The sequence below is a fragment of the Corylus avellana genome, chromosome 7 (genome assembly GCF_965113065.1).
Source record: "Corylus avellana chromosome 7, dhCorAvel1.hap1.2, whole genome shotgun sequence".
Classification (NCBI taxonomy): Eukaryota; Viridiplantae; Streptophyta; class Magnoliopsida; order Fagales; family Betulaceae; genus Corylus; species Corylus avellana.
In genome coordinates, this window is record NC_142496.1 from 1,803,972 (window position 1) to 1,823,134 (window position 19,163).

Below are 19,163 nucleotides of genomic sequence, written 5' to 3' on the forward strand. Positions count from 1 at the left end.
GATTTACTTCAGAATTTTTTGCTCTGTTTGTGAGAGCTTTATGCTCACGACTTTTATCAATGAATGAGTGGTATGTTCCCTTTCAAAAAAAAAAAAAAAAAGTAAGAGAAGATGAAAAGAAAATTAGATAAAGAGAGAGAAAGAGAAAATTTGAAAACATTTTGTTTTCTTCATTTAGACAATTCAATACATTACAAATAAAACCCCTATGTTTGAATTATCTCACTAAAAGGCTAACATCTAAAACGCTACATGTCGCAATTCTAGGTAAGAGAATTTGTGAACATTTTGTCTTCTTCCTTAAGACAATTAAATACATTATAATTGTCTCACATTGAAATATAAACATAAAGTAAGAGAAGATAAAAAGAAAATTAGATAAAGAGAGAGAAAGAGAGAATTTGAAAACCTTTTGTTTTATTCATTTAGACAATTCAATGCATTACAAATAAAACCCTTATGTTTTAATTGTCTCTCACTAAAAGGCTAACATCTAAACCGCCACGTGTCGCAGTTCTAGGCAAGAGAATTTGTGAACATTTTGTCTTCTTCATTAAGACTATTAAATATATTACAATTGTCTCACATTGAGATATAAACATAAAGTAAGAGAAGATGAAAATAAAATTAGATAAAAAAAGGAAGAGAGAATTTTAAAACTTTTTGTTTTCTTCATTTAGACAATTCAATGCATTACAAATAAAACCCTTATGTTTTAACTGTCTCATTAAAAGGCTAACATCTAAAACGTCATGTGTCGCAATTCTAGGCAAGAAAATTTGTGAACCTTTTGTTTTCTTCATTAAGACAATTAAATACAGTTGTCTCACATTGAGATATAAACATAAAGTAAGAGAAGATGAAAAGAAAATTAGATAAAGAGAGAGAAAGAGAGAATTTGAAAACCTTTTGTTTTCTTCATTTAGACAATTCAATACATTACAAATAAAGCCTTATGTTTTAATTGTCTCATTAAAAGGCTAACATCTAAAACGCCACATGTCGCAATTCTAGGTACTTTCTAATATGACCGGTTGAGGACACGTGTCACAATTCTATCCATTCTCTAAGCCAAAACTCGGCTTTTATAATATATATATATATATATATATATATATAGATAATACATATCTCAATTTCAATGAGTACAGTTTTAACTAGAGCTAGATTCAAGCTGAACCCATTTTTGCCTTGAACGGCACATTAGAAAATTACCTAAGCCTAAGGGTTGTTCTTGCAAAAAAAAAAAAAAAAATCATGACCAAATTCATTGACTACTGAAGTTTGTCACTTGAATATTCTAGTCAGCTAAATTGGCTATGCTACTAATAAGTTTTGATAACTTGCACGAACTTGGTGGTTGCTTGCATGTGTCGCATCCGCCCAGGTCAAACGTTGGAAAGATGGCAGAGATAACAAGAGAAACAAATCTATTAACTTATAATTCCATCGATTTAACTATCATTGTTTATTTGTTTGTTCTCATTTGGTGGGTACTAGGTAGAGGCCCTGATCTCCAGCTGTTGATTCTGTCCGAGATAGTAGCTGTCTATGCATTCACAACTTGTAGATTACCGGCTCCTCTTCTTGTTTAATCTTCCGAAAAATTCATTAATATTTTTTATTTAGAATAACTACATGTCCTTTCATTACAATTCAATCCACATCAAAAATTTTAATACCTCTAACATTTCTCTAATATAAGGAATGAATAATTAATTAAGCAACTCGCGAACAAACTCAAGTTCATTCAAAAAACTAAATGAGCCAAACTTAAATAGAGCATCAAGCTCGGTGATAAGTTCGAACTTAGCTCGTGTTCGAAATAAAATTAAATAAACCAAGTTTGAACATTCAATACTTGGTTCGATCACAGCTTTACACAATAACCATTAAAATACTGCTTGCAAACTGAACCACATGGGACGACAGAAAACTGGTTCCGATAGGTGCAAGAGCAACAACTCATCTGAGGAATAGTTGGTGGGTTAGCTCTTGAATGAGTCTAACAAAAGATGTATATATATTACTTGTTAATTTTTCACATAAAACGGCCATTAATACACTGCTAATGGAACGAGTCAAAATATATTGGTTTCAGCTTCATGTGGCAGTGAGGCAACCAATCTGAGAAGACAGTACATCAAGGTCTCAACATCATCTTCTACTTTAACAGGTTCAGTTGATTCCAACTTGGCTGGGTGTCCTGATACAAGATGCTCCACTATGGGCCATTGCACATTCCTTGGAGCTAATTCTATTTGTTGGTCAACAAAAAAGTAAGTCACTGTTTCTTGTGGAGCAATGAAAGAGATGATCCAGTAGCAATGCTATCAGCAGCATACGGTGAAGTTCCTCATGGGGCTCCATGAGTCTTATGCTGCCATTTGCTTGTGAGATCCGTGTGTTTATTGATTGAACAAGGTTCAAGCTGTGTGCGAAAACAGTTGAATTTGCCAGCGGTGTGAAAGCAATAGTGTCTTGAGAATAAGAATATATGTAGTATTGTATACCTACAGTAAAAATACCAAAACTCAGAAATAGAAACTGCAACCCCTATGGGTCAAATTTTCCAGGATATATTGGGGAGGGGGAGAGAGAGCATATTTGCCTTCTTTACACCTTCATTTATGTTTGATATAATTTGCAATCACACCGGTCAAACCATCACGTGTTCATACATACAATTTTTGCTTTTATTTTTTTCAAAAATCAAAACATCATTCACTACTTCCATTATTCGTTATATCTGTAATATTGCTATAAGCCCAAATACTTGCATGACAACAGATAGCAGACAAAAATGCAGCACTCATTAATATGAAATAAACTTCACATACTACGATGGTGATGGAAAGAATTAAATCAGAGAAAAAAGCAAGGAAAATGGATTAATACCTTCCAGTTTATATTTCTTCCACGTTGAAGGATTAAGTATTGAGCCATTGAAATCAAACAGAATTTGTTGCAGTAAATATCTGGTCATTGACGATTGAGCTCATCTGCAATTGTGTTTCTAGCCTCATTGCATAGCACTTCTGCATCACTTCCTTCTATAGGCTTATGAATAACAACTTTTACAGAACCTACATTCAAGATCCCCTCCATTCCTGAAGGCATGATTTTCCCAGTTCCCATAAGGGTAATAGGTACTACTGGTACTTTAGTTTTTGCTGCAACACTGAATGCACCTTTCTACATATCACCAGCAAGATAAAACAATAAATTTCAGAGAAAATACTAGGGTTCCAACATTCCCCCCAAATTTGCATCCTTTTCAAAAAAAAAAAAAAAAAAAAACCTAAAAGCACCTAATTTTCCATCTTTACTCTGTGTTCCCTAAATGAACTTACCAAATCAGTCCACAATGATGATAAGAACATTATATGAACTCACCTTAAAAGCACCTAATTTTCCATCTTTACTCCTTGTTCCCTCTGGGAAGAAAAAGACAGAGGCCCCCTTCACTGTAAGATCCATGCATCGCTTAAGACAGTCCTGTATGACCAAAAGGAAACAAAGTTTCAAATTCATTGTCTGAGACTAAAATAATAAGTTCACCAAGACAAATTGGATAGAAAATAATTTATTATTGCACAGGATACACTGTATATAACCTAGACATACTATAGAACAGAACTGCAATAAAAAACAATGCAAAAGAGGAAAGAGCTACCAACTGGCTTCTAACATCCATGCGCTTCAAAGGGATGACACCCATCATAAACATGGCCCACCCAATAATGGGATAGAGGAATATTGAAGTCTTGCTGATGAGCTTAAAGCTTCTTCCAAGAGTGAGAAGACAATAGATGTCTAAAAAGCTCTGGTGGTTGGAAACATATACAGCAGGAATATCAGGAGGAGGCAGATTCTCCAATCCCTCATACTTGATCTTGACAAATGGAGTGACTGTAAAAGTTGCCCAAGTTTTGGCAATGAAATGATGAAATCTTCTTCGGTATCGATCAAATAAGAGAACAAATGGATGTGCCACCAACATCAGCACAAACAGAAAGATGGCATTGACAGCAGTGACAGCATAAAAGCATATTCCTCTAACTCTTGAGCTTAACTTATATTCTGCATTTCAGAGATGTTAAAAAGGAAAAGAATCAGGCCAATAAGCTTGAACATAAAAATGGATAATGTCTGAAAAGGCTTTAAGGAGAAACCTGATAATGGGTGCCTAGCATCAGGGTTCCCAGTTCCAGCAAGTTCAGATCTAGCAACTATGTATCTGGACAATTTATTTGGGTTGTGCAATATATTATCATAAGACGGTCTGTTTAAACCCTCTATGGGCTTAAAATAGTGCCACGATCCCCCAAGATTTTTCCTTAGAAAGCATAAATAGCCATTTCGAGGAGCTGCAGAAGAAAAGGAGTGCAAGCAAGAAGATTTAAAAGATTATGGCTACCAAAGAAGGAACCAAATTTCATAAAAGCAAATAATAAGCATTGCGTTACATTTTCTACAAAATCATGAAGATTATTATACCTATAGACTCAGCAACAAATTTTTTTATGATTCATGATTAAGCCAGAAAAGAAAAGGGAACCGTGCATTCAAGAATCTTCTTTTTCACAAGAGTCAGAACCAAAATCAGCATGATGAGGATAAGCACGAAAGCGGACATTTTAATCCAACGTTCAGATGACAAAAGTGGAATAGTTTGCAAGGGGAACAAACAGGAAGGGCAAGAAATGGAGAGAACGAGGCACATCACTGATGCCAATTAAAAGAACCTAAAATTTGAGACGCAGCACATCATTAACCATTTATTTGGGCACAAAGCATATAAATAGTACGATTATCTGCTAGAGATACATTTACTTACAGTTAGTTGAAACTCCTAAAACCGCCTGTTTAGGTGGAGAGCACACTGTATAAAGCCCTTTACCAGCGCATGACTGCTGTAAGAAGGATCATAGCAACAAAGTCATGCAACAAAATCAATAACAATAACAGCAATATCGAAGCCAAAACAAAAATTTCATTTCTTACAATTGCTAAATACTAAATAAACATTTGGGGACATGAAATTCATTATTAACAACACATGTCGTGGAGGAAGGTCGTTCAAACTGGCAATGCACATTGCAGGGGATTAATGGGTTAGCTCAGCTAAGTGATAGGGCTAGGCATATCAAGCTTGTTTCTCAAGTTGTGGGTCCATCAATGACAAAATTAGTATTAATAACAACAAAAAGATTCCGATCCACAAATGGGAAAGCAGCTTAAGCGCATTCAATCGGTGGCAACTGCGTATGCCAAATTACACATTGAAGAACACACTTAAAAAAATCATCTTCCTCATAATTACTCCCTTCAGAACAACCTTCACAATAAACAAAGCACCAAAACAAATTGAAAGCTTTTTTTTTTTTTTCCCTACTAACAAACACCCAATATTCTGCTTGGTTGCAGGGAAAATGTAGGAAATGAAAAGAAATCAAAACACTCAAGTTACAATTTCATTCACATGAAACACAATACACGCATGAGCAACAAAATTCAGCTTTCTTTCATTTCGTCGTTTCCTCAGGAACCAAACATAGAGTAAACAATCCACAGCGCATAATTACCGGCAATAAAGACGGTGCTGCGACGAACCTCGATTCCTTATAACCTGAAAATCGAATCAACAAGAGCTAGCAACTCAGAGACCAAAAAAGTTACGAGAGAGAGAGAGAGTGAGAGAGAGAGTACCAAAACGAGGTAGTATTGGACGTGGTGGGCAGGAAGCAACTGCCATAGATGAACTCTCTCTGGGTCTCTATCTCTGAGATTGAGAAAACGACGTAGAATCGTAAAGGTGAGAGTGGTAGGGTTTACGGTGAATTGTTAGCGCGCATTTCAAGGCAGATATATATTCCTTATCTGCGAATTGCGGGGGTGTGACTGGTATTACCGTCTTCTTCTTCATGGCCGATATATTGACATTTTTTGGCCGCAGGACCCACTCAAAACTGCCTTAAGAATAGGACCCACTTTTACCGCCTCCAATACAAATTTGACACGTCATATGCAGCCTTTGTTGTGAATTTTTTTTTTTTTTAATTTTTATTTTTTTCTCTCTTCTCTTCTCTTTTGTAGCTTTGTATGTTGATATTTGGACTAACTTAATTCCGATGGTTAAGTCCGACTTGTCATCAAATGGAGAGTGTGAGGTGTAAAAATATTTAATGTTGTTAGGAGATAATGTCTCTTTTATAGTGAGGAGATCCTCGATATGACGTTTAGATGCTTGCCACATAGCAGTTTTATACTCCTAGAAGTCACTTTTGTGTTTTTTCTCTTGTGTTACTTAAAAAATGATGTGACTTCTAAAATCACGATTGACCTTATGATTGATCATTATTGAATTTGAATCAAATAATAATTTTAAAAGCCATTTCATTTTTAGAGTGACACAAAAGTGATTTATATAATTACTCAATATCCTTTTAATGACAGTCATGTATCACGTTGTTTTAGTCGAAACATGATCCTCTCCAGTCTAGAAAATATTCAGTTAATGGTCAGAATCTCTCTAAAAATATCCTAAAGCCATAAATGAGATACCTGTTCCGTTTTAGTCAGTCTTTTATGTTAAATGTACTTTAAACTTTCGCCCTATACTAAGTAGGATAGATATTAGAGTTGCTAAGACCAACGGAATAGTCAGAATACTACCCTCCAATGCCCTTTGTACAAAGATTGGACAAAGAAAATTTGAAAGTTTTGGCCTAAGATCGCTATCTTGAAAATTTTGGGCCCTGTGCTAGAGTTATTATCCCAACAACTAATATAGGAGTACCATTTATATGATAGGGTGGTTCAACATTAATCAGTCTACAAAAAAGTGCCTCGATTTGATGATTAGTCATAATAAGTTTTCTCCAATTTACCATATGGTGGTTGCAACATTGCATTAAATCTATTATCTTATAATATTTAATTGATACATCGATAAACCGTAAAGTTAGGATTTAGACTCAAGAATTTTATTTTGAAACTACATTAAATTAATTACTATTTGTCACAAAAGTTTAAGAGCCCAATTTGAATTTGCAATTTTAATAAGCACAATTTAAAAAACAGAGATGTCAAAACATACTATTTAAAAACACGATTTTAAAAGCACAATTAAGCAGTTGATAAAATTGTGATTTGGCATTAAAAATCATTTGATTTTAAAAACGTATTCCATTGTCTGTGATTTGAAAATGCAAATTTTTCTATGCTTTCGAACCACAAATTTTTAAAAATGCACTCCCAAACGATACACTTTTCGCAATTTTGTTTAAAATCGTACTTTTCGTATGCGAAATCGCACGGCCAAACAGTCTCTAAATCGATAAAAGTTGCTAAATTTAATCATTTAGTTAATATTTCAACAAAATGCAGTAAGAAGAATCCCTTAATTTTTTTAATTCAAATAAGAAAAATTGTGATATAATATATGAGACCCATCGTATAGCACATAATGGAGGCTTTATTTGTGCTACATCTTCAGGCAACAAAAAAAGAAGATAAAACCAGGCATATGAAATTATTATGAATGAAGATGGATATCTAATGGCGTGGGTGGGTGTTTTCTGGATGGGCAACTCCGACGACAACTTTGGCAACGTCGGTGGCGGAGGCTTCCGGCTTCTTCTTGGAGTACAAGACCAAGAAACCGAGGGCGGCGGTGATGGCAAAGCCACCAATGGCCATTCTCACCGGACAGAATGGCAGTTTTCTACGCTGGTGGAGTACCTCAGTCGAGTGCTGCCCCGGGGAAGGAACCTTCATTCCCTCGGCTCCCACTGCCTTCACTTGTTCTGGTCCTGCCATAGCCTTTTTCTCTCCGCAGCTTTATCTTTTTTTTGACGCTCGCTCTATATTCTCTATAATCTTCTTCTCCAAAACTGTGTTATGTGCTTTGTATGTGTACGTTATGAGGTAGTTATGGAGGTTTAGGCAGAAGAAAGTGGGGGAGGGAGGTGACGAGGGTGCATGCATGGAAGAAATAGGAGGCGAAAGTGAATGTTTAATGGACATTTGGAGCATGTAGAATTGAAGAGATCCAAAGTTTGATGTGTGGTGGTTGACCTTTACAAGCAGTCTAACTTGTTATGGATGTGTTTGATCAATATATATATATGGTGTCAATTAATTGTTTCATATGACCTTTTCCATCTCACAACCACGTTTTTAGGGAATATGATTCTTTCAAGTTCATTTAAATTAGATAATATCCAATTAGCAATATTGAAAGGGTATTTTTGTCTTTTCACTTTTTGAGGGGACAAAAATACCTCTTCAACATAATTAACCGGATATTATCCCGTTCAAATGAACTTGAGAGAATCCTAATTCCGTTTTTAGGGTGGGAAATTGATTAAGATTTCTTAACATTGTCAGATTCTATTATAACAAATCATCATATTAATCATAAAAAAATATCCATTATGACACCCACATAAGCTCACTCTATGGCGACTTTAACTGAACACGTGACATAGTGCTTGCCCTGATACTAATATTAGGGACCTAACTAATATGCCAAAAACTCTAGAACTAATGGAACGTAAAAAGTTACACCCTTAAACCTATCTTAGACTAAACTGGCTCAATCTAATGCCCATACGGCCATACCCCAAATTAAGGCTCACCAGGATCATAACAGTCTCATTCCAGACTTATAAAAATTTTCGACCGTTATTGTGCAATTCATGGCCCAAGTCTTGTTTTGATATTCTACCAACAAAATTAACAGTATTAACTAGTTTGGATTGCTGATCACCATCAAATGGAGCTTTCAAACTTTGCACTGTATTCAATCTTAATATTCTGCAGACACTTTAATTTACATTGTATTCGAAAGAGGAGTTTTTGGGGGGAAGCAAGAATGGCCTCAAACTACCATTTCAGCTTCTTGAAGGTCTGAGGGGATTCCTACATCCAACCTCATCGTTGATTTGTACTCATCCGGCACAACAGCACCAGCCTGTATGCACAATTCGACTACAGCAGGAGCTTGACCATAGAAGTTCCTAAGCTCCCGATGCATCGGCGGTCCGTTTACATCAGGAACATGCCACACATATCTTGGTGGTATCAAGTCATCTAGCACCGCCGCCTGCCAACCATGCTGCCCGTTCCGCTGCTGGTGCTTGTGTGCCCCACAGTTCTGCGCCTTGTGGCCGCTAGGGCCTACATGCACCTCTGGGCAATACCCACAAACCCGTACCAGGTACATCTTCATTAGCCTATTGGCTCCTCTCCTCATCTTTTCCCATGCTCTTAGTGTTTCCTCAGCAAGGCAGGCAATGTCTATTGCATCAGATGGGGCTACTATCTCTGAATCAGGTATTTCATTTAATAATGGTTTCTCAGGAACTTCTGGGACAGGATCTGGTAGTTCACTCTCATCTGCATCAACGAATTCCTTTTTGCCAATGAAGATGATCGGCTTTCTTCTCCTTTTTGTTGGAAATTCAGGAATATTTACACCGGCTTGGATGCAGAGTTCAACTACTGCAGGAATCCGAGGGATTGAAAATCTCTCCTCATGAGGAATACGCCTTCCGAGGCGGTCATAGAGGTGGTAGGCTTCCACTGGCAAGACTATGTCATCAACGGTTGCATTTGTCCATGCATGAAGGCCCTTGCGGATATTAGCATTTTGGCCTCTACAAGATCTGAATGGATGTCCAACAGGCCCCACATGAATTTCATTACAGCAGCTGCATAACCATTGGAAAACAGAAGTCACAAAAATGTACTCACTAAGAAGGTTAAATGGCTTAAATATATTTACACACACATACACTTTGTATTCCATAAGTTAGGGTTTGTTGTCAATTTGATCCTTAAAGTTTATCAATTTCACCTTGGAGTTTCAAGTTGTCATCAGATTTGGTACTTCCATCCAACCCCCTTAGTCATGGTCTTAAATGTCATGAGACATTACATGTGAATGCCAATCGAGATCAGAAATCATCGAGCTAGTTTTAAATGCTCTTTCAACACCATTTTCTTCACTTAGAGCTATTGAAGAACATACAAGAAACAAGTTGAAGGCCAAGGAAATATCAACTAAACAATAATGCTATAAAGTCAAAGAAGTAGAAGAAGAAGATTGCAAGGCTGTCTGCTACAAGATTTCTGGCATATCCCTCTCTCTTATTGCCAATTCTTTTAATTTATTTTCTCCTTTTCTTTATGAATTTTTCTTCAAGAGAAAAAGGAGCATCAAAGTGATACTGTTTTATGCTCACGTGCAACAGCACATGAAATCTGCATTTCTATGATTACGGGGATAGACAGGACTAAATTAATAACAACTTAAAATTCCAAGGTTGACATCACTAAAATTGAAACTATATGGACCAAATTGACAACAGTTCGAACATAGAGAGATCACAAGTATTTTAGTCTAAAGGAACAAGTGTAAGTTCTACACAAAGTTCCAACAAGCAATAGTTTTTTCCAAGGCTGCTTGGATAATAATAATGTAATTTGTTCAAGGAGAGCAAGACGTTCACTGGTGAACAACAATTGGTAGGATTGCTCATATCAAGTAATCACATGCAATGATGGTGAATCTTAAACCAAGTAAAGATGCCTAAATTGTCTTATGCGCAGCTAATTGGGATATCCGTCAACATGCTGTTGCATCACCATACTACATTCAACACGCAAAACAGGTATTTGTGTACTTAACAACTAATGATTTTGGATCACCACATGAATTGGAAAAGGATCCTCTCCATTTCAAATCCCATCCATTTCCTCCATTTAGTACATTTTGAAGGATAGTGTTGTCCAAAAGTTTTAACGATGGTAGTGCACTAACTGCACTACCCTTCAAAATGCACTAAATGGAGGAAATGAAGAGGATTTGAAATGGAGAGGATCATTTTCCACTTGAATTTGACTTGCCATGCTTTAGCAAATACTGATTATACTTTTTGCCATAAGCTCCAAGAGTCAAATTCTGCCATTAGGGAGGATACTCAGAGGAATCAAGGAATGAAATTACCTGCAAGCATGCACATGCACCACCTTCAAGAGTTTCTTGAGATTGTTAATCAATGTTATCCTTGCATTGAACACGTCATAAGCAAGTGGCACAAGGCTCTTCACAAGCAGCCCATTCTTTGGAGGTGGCAAAGGTTTTTTAGGCTGTCCTTTACTTTTCTTAAACCTCTCCCTGGCAGCCCGCCTCAGCTCTAGAACAGGTACAGGAAAAGGCTTTTTCTCCTTCCTTGAATAGTAGCGAGGAAAATCAGCATTTTGGGGATTTTCACTCCTAATGACCAAGGCATATGATCGACACAACTTCACTGACGGAATTCTGGATTTCAGTGGAAGTATAATTGCACTGGTGCTATGCTGCAAAAGAATAAAAGTAGACACAAGAAGCATATGCATTACATGTAAAGTTCCTTAAAGAGTTAGTTATTCAGAAAAGAAAGAGTTACAGTTACATTGTCAAGCTGCGATACAGAATTTAGAAACACTTAAAATGCTCAAGCCTGGCCCCTCAAGGAACACACAAACAGATTGATTGTTAAAAAGCTTTTAACAGCACATCTTAGTGATTGTTACAGCAGGCCCTGCACATGTTCTAACACGAGTCAATGGCATACTAGTGCATATCATACAAGCTCCCAGGGCCATAGTGTGAGGCCATTACTTGGAAGTTAAACCAGGATAGTAGCTGATTCAGTTCAAGGACTTTCACAGTCGCATTATTTTTCATTATTTTTTACCTTTTATTATTTATTTGCAGATTTATCAAAAAAAAAAAAAAAAACTGTAGTCTGTCTCATGCACACGAGTACATGACTAAATGCATAAGTAAGAGCAACTTAATTGGCATGTTGGGAAATCTGCAAAATTGGGCTAGCTGTAAATAGCATGATTAAGTATTAGATCTTTCTGGTTGTCAGAGTTTACAAAATATAAAACTCATTCTCAATTTGTCATGTTCGCACTCAAACTTAGTGCATACAAGTTTCTAACAAAATACTAAAACAATAGTACTATATGGTTTAGACAAAGTGCACATAAACCAAAAGTAGTTCAAAATCAAACTAGCTTTCCTTTCCAGATTGCTTCATGTACAAAATTTTCCTTCAACCTAGACTGTTAAATTGATATATGTTCTATGAGCACGTGACACATGATAATTATATGCTCAGTTAATCCTATTAAAAATGCTTCTCAAATGCTCGAAGTCAGTTTAATAGACTGGTTTGAAGGAATTTCCTTCGTTTCCTAGACTAAACCAGTTCTATAGTTCGCCAAACACCCACATTTAAATTGGACGCATAACATATGTCTCAATACGCCAATAACATTACCACTCCACAGGATTCATCCACCATATTAGATTTCACATTTACAACTAAACAGAACTCACCCATTAACGGTCTCAGACTCAGCACTAGAGAAACTGAGAAAGCGAGCCACACAACCATGGGATAATAAGAGCCAAAAACACAGCAATGACTGACTATCAAGCAATGCCTAAGCGAAGCAACTAAATCCCATTTCATGACCCATTAAAGCTCACCCATTTACCCCCAAATTCCAACCAAATGCATAAACAACAAACATGGTATGTGGGATTCCAAAGGGGCATACCTGGAGAGAGTGAAGTGAACCCAGACCAGCTGGGTGCCGATTAAGCATCAGGAGCTGCGGATTGTTCTGGAAAGAAACATTAACTGGACAAGCTACTCCTTTACAACGCAGCACGGCCAAAGGGCCATGGGAAAACAGATTTGGAGAGCCAAGGCACTCCACCATATCCCCTCAAACCACACACAAAAAGGTTAAAAGCTTTGAAAGAAACGGTAAATTGGAGTGGTGGTGATGGGATTCTGTGGACTGCTGGGCCAGATAGGGTGCTGATGATGAATGGACGATTCACAAAATGAAACTAGGGTATAGTTGTGATTTGAGAAAAATGTTAGGGGTATTTTGAAACTTCTGAACAATATGAAGTCCGGTCCAGGCCTGGTCGGGAGGGGCCGTAGTGAGTAATTACGTACAACTATGGGTTGTGTCAGTTCAACGTGGAGAAGGACCCCCGTGAGTTATTTTATTATTTAGATTTAATATCATTTTATTATTTTAATGATATACATTATGTTGGTTTAAAAGACGTGCAAACATATTTATTACGTGATATTATATACATCTTTAGATTAGATGTAATAACATTGATTGTTATATACATGGTTAATGTTAATTCTCAATAACATTAAACCATGATCATGAAATAACAATATCTATTTTATTTGAAACGGAGAAAATGCTACTTTACTTATTTTGGAACACAGTTAATTCTTAGTCTTTTAGAATATATGAGAGTATCTTTATTCCCCTATTGAAATTGAGAGGATATATTTAAAAAAATTGTAAGACAACCAAAACAAAGGAGTTAAAAGAAATGTTATATACCATGCTAACATCTCACTTTTATCTTAGGGAAAATTACAGTTTACCTCATCAAAGTTGACAGCATTTTTCAATTCGAATACCAAAGTTTTAATTTTTGCAATCCACCCCTCCAAAGTTTCAAATTTTTACAATTTGACCAATTTTATCCAAAATTTCTTATATTACCCCTAATTTTTATTTTTTTATTTTTTATAAAAAAAATTTAAAAAAATTCGGGATGGCTATGTGATCATCTAGTCATTTTTGCACCTCCGAATTTGTTTTCGTTTTCATAAAAAAAAAAATCAGGGGCAATATGGAAATTTTGAGATGATATTGGTCGAATTGAAAAAAATTAGAACTTTGTGGGGGTGAATTGCAAAAATTAAAATTTTGATGTTCGAATTAAAAAACGCTGTCAACTTTAGAGGGTAAGCTATAATTTTTTCTTTATCTTACTATGTTGACGTGACATGGTCTAGTAACCATTACACACACATAATGGCTGATCCAAGGGAAATTACACTTGTCATCTCAGCATAGTAAGATACTTGTAAGATATTAATGTTGTATATGACATTATTTAGAGTTAATGATCAGAAAACCCAAACAATGCATGCAATTTCAAACAATTAAAAATAAAATACTATAAAGATATAGGACCCAAGAGTTATCTACTTAAGGCCCGTTTGATATGCAAAATGGACCATTAGAATGGAATAACGACTATTCTCATGAAATAACTATTCTTTTATTTGGTTGCTCACATTTTCATGGGATTATCTATTCTCCTAGGAAGAGGACTATATATTCATCTTCTTTGAAGAATTGAATGAGTTTTCTAAAAAAATATTTTTTTTTCTTCTGCATGTTAAATCACCAGTTATCCCAAAGGCTTAAACTTATAAGAAGAGGTAAATTTAATTACTTAATCAATACTTCAACACTCCCTTTCACATGTGGGCTCAAATTCCATTTTAATAAGTGAGACCCAACACGTGAAATATTTAATTTAAATAGAGGTGATTTGACGGAGTCAAGGTTCAATCACATGACCTTTGGCTTCGATATTATGTTAAATCACCAGTTTTTCAAAAAGCTTAAGTTTATAGGAATAGGTAAATTTAATCACTTAATCAATACTTTAACACTGCAAACTAAAAAAAAAAAAAAGACAAACAAAAAAAAAAAACCTAGAACAATTTTTTTTAAAATTTTTATTTAAAAAAAAACATTTCTAATACATAATAAACAAAACAAATCATTTGAGAACTAGTGAACTAAGACATATAAACAAGAACTATTTTAATTTATAGGCTAAAACTGGAACTAAAAGAACCCAAATCTACATTAAAACATATTGCATTTTAATGTAATTAGAAGAGCATCGTCCCTCACGTCTATTCACAAACGCAATTTCTTCATACATAAACAAATAACAGACTTAATACACAAAGGAGAGCCGGGAGCCAAGCATCGTTGGGGCTGGTCGCATCACCCAAAAGCTCCCCGGGGTTCACCAAAAGGAGATTTGGGGGTGGTGGGACTACCCCATGGTGGTTGGCCACTACACCAACAATTGGCTAAGAAAAATAAAATTATTAAGAAAGCAGTTCATATATATATATATATATATATATGGATGTATAATTTTACATAGATATAACATGCAAGCTAATCTCCGTAACACATAATTAGCCTTTATTTTCCAAAGTTCACATCTCTCTTTGGATCTTTACCAAAACAAAGCAAACTGAAAACAAGTTAATTCACTATATATCGATCTTTCAAAGGAAGACGGCCATCCCCACCAAAGTCCCTACTCCCACGAGAAATATTACCATAAACCCACCCCTCAATCCATGAGTAGTTGCACCACTTACTGGGGGAATATCATTCGGGGAAGGCGCTGGGGACGGTGTCGGAGCCACCGCGGTATGATTATGGTTAGGCTTATTAGGCGTATGGTGTCCATGACGTAGTTCGTCGGAGATAACAGCCACAGTTAGCCTCTGCCCAGATACACAGCCATTGCTACCATGATCGCCGATGAAATAGAAGTGTCCTGATCTGTTCAACTCAATCTTGGTCTTGCCGTTGTCGTATTTTTCAATCGGCGTTGTTCCGTTGCACCTCTCGTAGTCTTCCTTTCTCACTTGCAGTACTGTGTCGAACTTAGGATCATACTCAAAGGCTACGTACGTATGCAAGAAAACAAAGAAATATTGATTAGTTTATCTTATTGGAATAAGTATTGATTTAATATGATATAGTGGAGTAAATGTTATAAATTCGGATCTTGATTCTACAGTTTAGCCATCCGTTCATTAAATATGGTTTTTTTTTTCAAATAAAGGAAATGGGTTCAATGGGATTGAACAATAAAAACAGAGTGGGCACCCCAAGAAACAAAGCCTACACAAGAAATGCAATATAAACAAACACAAACATAGAAACGGTAGGCAATGGTTTCATTCATGATCCTAAAAAAATCATAAACGAGCCGAGTTTCTCTAAGGGCCGCACAAGGCAATAATAAACAGCAAAAAGACTCAGTGAAGAGCCCAAAGCGGTAAAAACAACAACCATCGTGAAATGGTTGTTGCAGAGGAGGTACAGCCGAAAACCGGAATGGAGCCGTCGATGAAGAGCGACCACCAGCTACAAAAGTCTCCTCATATTGGATCAAACCAAATAAGAACATGAAGACAGTAACCCACAAAAAACGCAGCAAAACATAAATGAAACAACAGATAAACAACATAAAAATCAATGATGGGTTGTGCTTTGGTTGTTGAAGGGAGTATTAGAAATATTAATTATATTATTTTACTTGCTTTCGAAATAAATAGTAATTTAACTAACAGTATCATAGATAGTACAGAGCGATATTATTCTAACATGTTATATAGATTACACATATAATATTTATAAACAAAATACATGATAAAAATAAGACCCATATGAGAAAAGCTAAGGAGGAATGATGAGAGATGGATGATTACTGAGAATATCGCCGACAATGAATCGGTTTGTATCAGCCCACTCTTGGATGGACCCTGTAGGCGATACTGGAGTTGACCATGAACATTTGTCTCCTCCAACCACGAACTCTTTGGCTTCCATTGAAGTAAACAGCAGGAGCAAACTGAGAATCCAAAATGGGATTGTGGTTCTCAAGGAAGCCATTGATTCAATCACAGAGAATAATATTTTGAGAAGAAAACTCCAGTTATTGCTGAGAGTTGATGCCTGGTTTTGGTTCTTTATATAAAGGCATTACATATATGGGTATGGTGTTTCGTTCGGAGTACATAAAGGCTACTCAATTTTCAAAAGCAACCCTTCCATGCTACTACTAATTAATTATTTATAAAATATTATGATCATCGTAATATTATTTTGAGCGTTACTATGGGTATTAACCCCACAAATTTAATAGTGATTTTTTTTTAAAAAAAAAAAAATTTACTTTTTATTTATTTTATTTTTTTAATTGGGAGGACGAGAAAAAGATGATGACACATCTTTACAAATTGACGTGGCGGTTCACGTTTGCACTTACCATTTTCATATTATTATTATTTTTTTATTAATTATTTGGCTTTTTGTTCTTATTAGTTCATATATCGTGGTACAACTTGGACACTTAACAGACATGTGTACGTGAGAAATGCTATTTTTTTTTTTTTTTTTTTTATCTCCCTTTCATTTTCTATCCATATCTTTTTTTAATTTATCATTGAATATGTAAGAATTTATACGTGGGTCTTAGTGTCCTACATATCTAATGGTAAATTTGAAAAAGAGATGAATGAGACTCCATGATCTATGGAAGATCAAGGCAGTTGAATTTTTTTACAATATTTTTATATTTTTTATTCTCTAATCTTTTTGCAATGACAAAAGAGTAAGTACTATATATGTATATAGCTAGCATTCACTTATGATGATACTTAGCTTGCAAAATCACAAAATGCCCTTTGGTTATCCAATAAAATCGCAAGGCAAAAGTGATACTCCATATATAGCTCGTTAGCTGCAATAAGAGGTAATAAATATTACTGGACCGTTCGCATATGCGAATCACATTTGGCCACCCAACTCCGGCCCTATCAACATTAAGTTACTTTAAAGTTGTTTAGTACTTCTCAAGGGCTAGTTTAATCCCCCTTCTCTATCTTACGAGTAAGGGTGAAAATACGGTTACGGTTAGTGGTTATTGGTTAAAATTGTTAACCGTAATTACCTAAGCGGTTAATAAAATTTACTAATCGTCTCCGCTAATGGTTAGCGGTTAGTAGAGTTACTAACCGCTAACCGCTTTTTAAAAGATTTTTTTTAAAAAAAAAAAATTATTTTAAAAAAACAAAACAAATATCATACTACATACGACATCGTTTCTAGATTTTTATATATTTTTACATATATTTAAAATTTTAAATACAAAAAGGACACGGTACTGTTTCATATATATATATAGGTGGTTAATTAGTGGTTTTCCTTAACCGCTTTCAAAAGTAGTTGGTGCGGTTAGAGGGCGGTTAATAACTTCCCGCCTTTTTACCCCTACAGTGATGTGGACATGTTAAAAAAAAAAAAAATTTGATAGCTTAATTGACTGGATATCACACCTCATGAAGTGAAGATCACTAATTTGAATCATCCTCCCCTTTTTTCCTTCCATTGTGCGGACATATAAAAAAAGAAGTAGTTATTTTAAAGTTATTTATTCAATTAAATCAAGTATTTTTTTTACTAGGATCAATCATGATTTAACAACCATGACTTGATTAATGGCATTGAATGTTGGAGTAATTTTAAAAGTCCTCTTATGCTATTCTTCTATCATTCAAAAAATGAAATAACTTTTAAAATTACTATTTGATCAAAATTCGATAGTGATCAATTACAAACCTAATGATGATTTTAAGAGCCACATAATTCTTGAAGAAGCACAAGATGGATTTCTATCATTATTTTGAATGTTGGCATTCTATTAGGTCTTGCTTGGTATCGTGGAAATACCATTCGTATTTTAATATTATAATCCATCAATTTCATTTGCTAAAAAAACTCTTTGTGGTTTAATGATATAGAATAAAGTATTGGGAAAATTTCACTTACCTCCTGTATATGTCGTTGTTTTTACAATCTTGACATTGAATTAGCAAAAGTTGCAATATGAGTATATCATTTTTCAACTCATTTTAATTTCACCCCTATTGTTAGGGCTTTGTGTTAACTCAAACAGCTAACATGCCAAATGTCTCTCATACACTTATAAAATTTAGAAAAACATGTGACTTTCACATGCTCAATGTCTTTTGAGTCAAAGGACACATGTCATTATTATAAATTAGGTTAGAGCAAATTCCTCTAACCTAATTTGAAGGAAAACTCTGTCCTTACTTACTCCCACTCACCCCTAATGTTTCGGTACTTTTGCAATCATACTATCAAAGTTTAAAATTTTGCAATGTCGGGTTCCCATGTTTTAGAAGTTTGCAATGTCATCTTTGTTGTTAGGGTTTAACGTTAAATGAAACGGTAAACAATTGAAATGTCCCTTGTACCCCTATAAAATTTATAAAAATAGAAATTGACCCTTAATTAAAAAAAAAAAATTAAAGTTGTTGGAACCAGACCCATGGCCATCATGGTCTAGCAAGGCGGTTGGTCAGCCAAGCAACAAACTTTTTATTTATACAATATCAGTAAATGTGGTTACATGT

General features: G+C 35.2%; 3 protein-coding genes across 5 annotated transcripts; all 3 read right to left on the reverse strand.

Moving 5' to 3' along the window:
- Positions 1–1,798: 1,798 nt before the first annotated feature.
- ATS2 (Phospholipid/glycerol acyltransferase family protein) lies at positions 1,799–5,890 on the reverse strand. Of its 3 annotated transcripts, none has more exons than XM_059599496.2 (8): positions 5,713–5,890; positions 5,589–5,632; positions 4,841–4,913; positions 4,176–4,370; positions 3,677–4,083; positions 3,397–3,498; positions 2,899–3,195; positions 1,799–2,513 (listed from the first exon to the last, which is right to left on the reverse strand). In XM_059599496.2, exons 1-7 carry the CDS (start codon positions 5,756–5,758, stop codon positions 2,983–2,985), a joined length of 1,080 nt encoding a protein of 359 aa, XP_059455479.2. In that variant the 5' UTR covers positions 5,759–5,890; the 3' UTR covers positions 1,799–2,513; positions 2,899–2,982. The 3 variants fall into 3 exon arrangements, with proteins under 3 accessions (XP_059455479.2, XP_059455478.2, XP_059455477.2); XM_059599495.2 differs by having other exon boundaries at positions 1,799–2,431; positions 4,841–4,916; XM_059599494.2 differs by having other exon boundaries at positions 4,841–4,916.
- Positions 5,891–8,783: 2,893 nt separating this feature from the next.
- APO2 (APO RNA-binding protein (DUF794)) lies at positions 8,784–12,897 on the reverse strand. The gene is made up of 3 exons (XM_059599727.2): positions 12,628–12,897; positions 11,018–11,370; positions 8,784–9,719 (listed from the first exon to the last, which is right to left on the reverse strand). Exons 1-3 carry the CDS (start codon positions 12,790–12,792, stop codon positions 8,888–8,890), a joined length of 1,350 nt encoding a protein of 449 aa, XP_059455710.1. The 5' UTR covers positions 12,793–12,897; the 3' UTR covers positions 8,784–8,887.
- Positions 12,898–15,215: 2,318 nt separating this feature from the next.
- LOC132185544 (early nodulin-like protein 13) lies at positions 15,216–16,617 on the reverse strand. Its single transcript, XM_088518138.1, has 2 exons — positions 16,434–16,617; positions 15,216–15,622 (listed from the first exon to the last, which is right to left on the reverse strand). Exons 1-2 carry the CDS (start codon positions 16,615–16,617, stop codon positions 15,216–15,218), a joined length of 591 nt encoding a protein of 196 aa, XP_088374264.1.
- Positions 16,618–19,163: the final 2,546 nt, after the last annotated feature.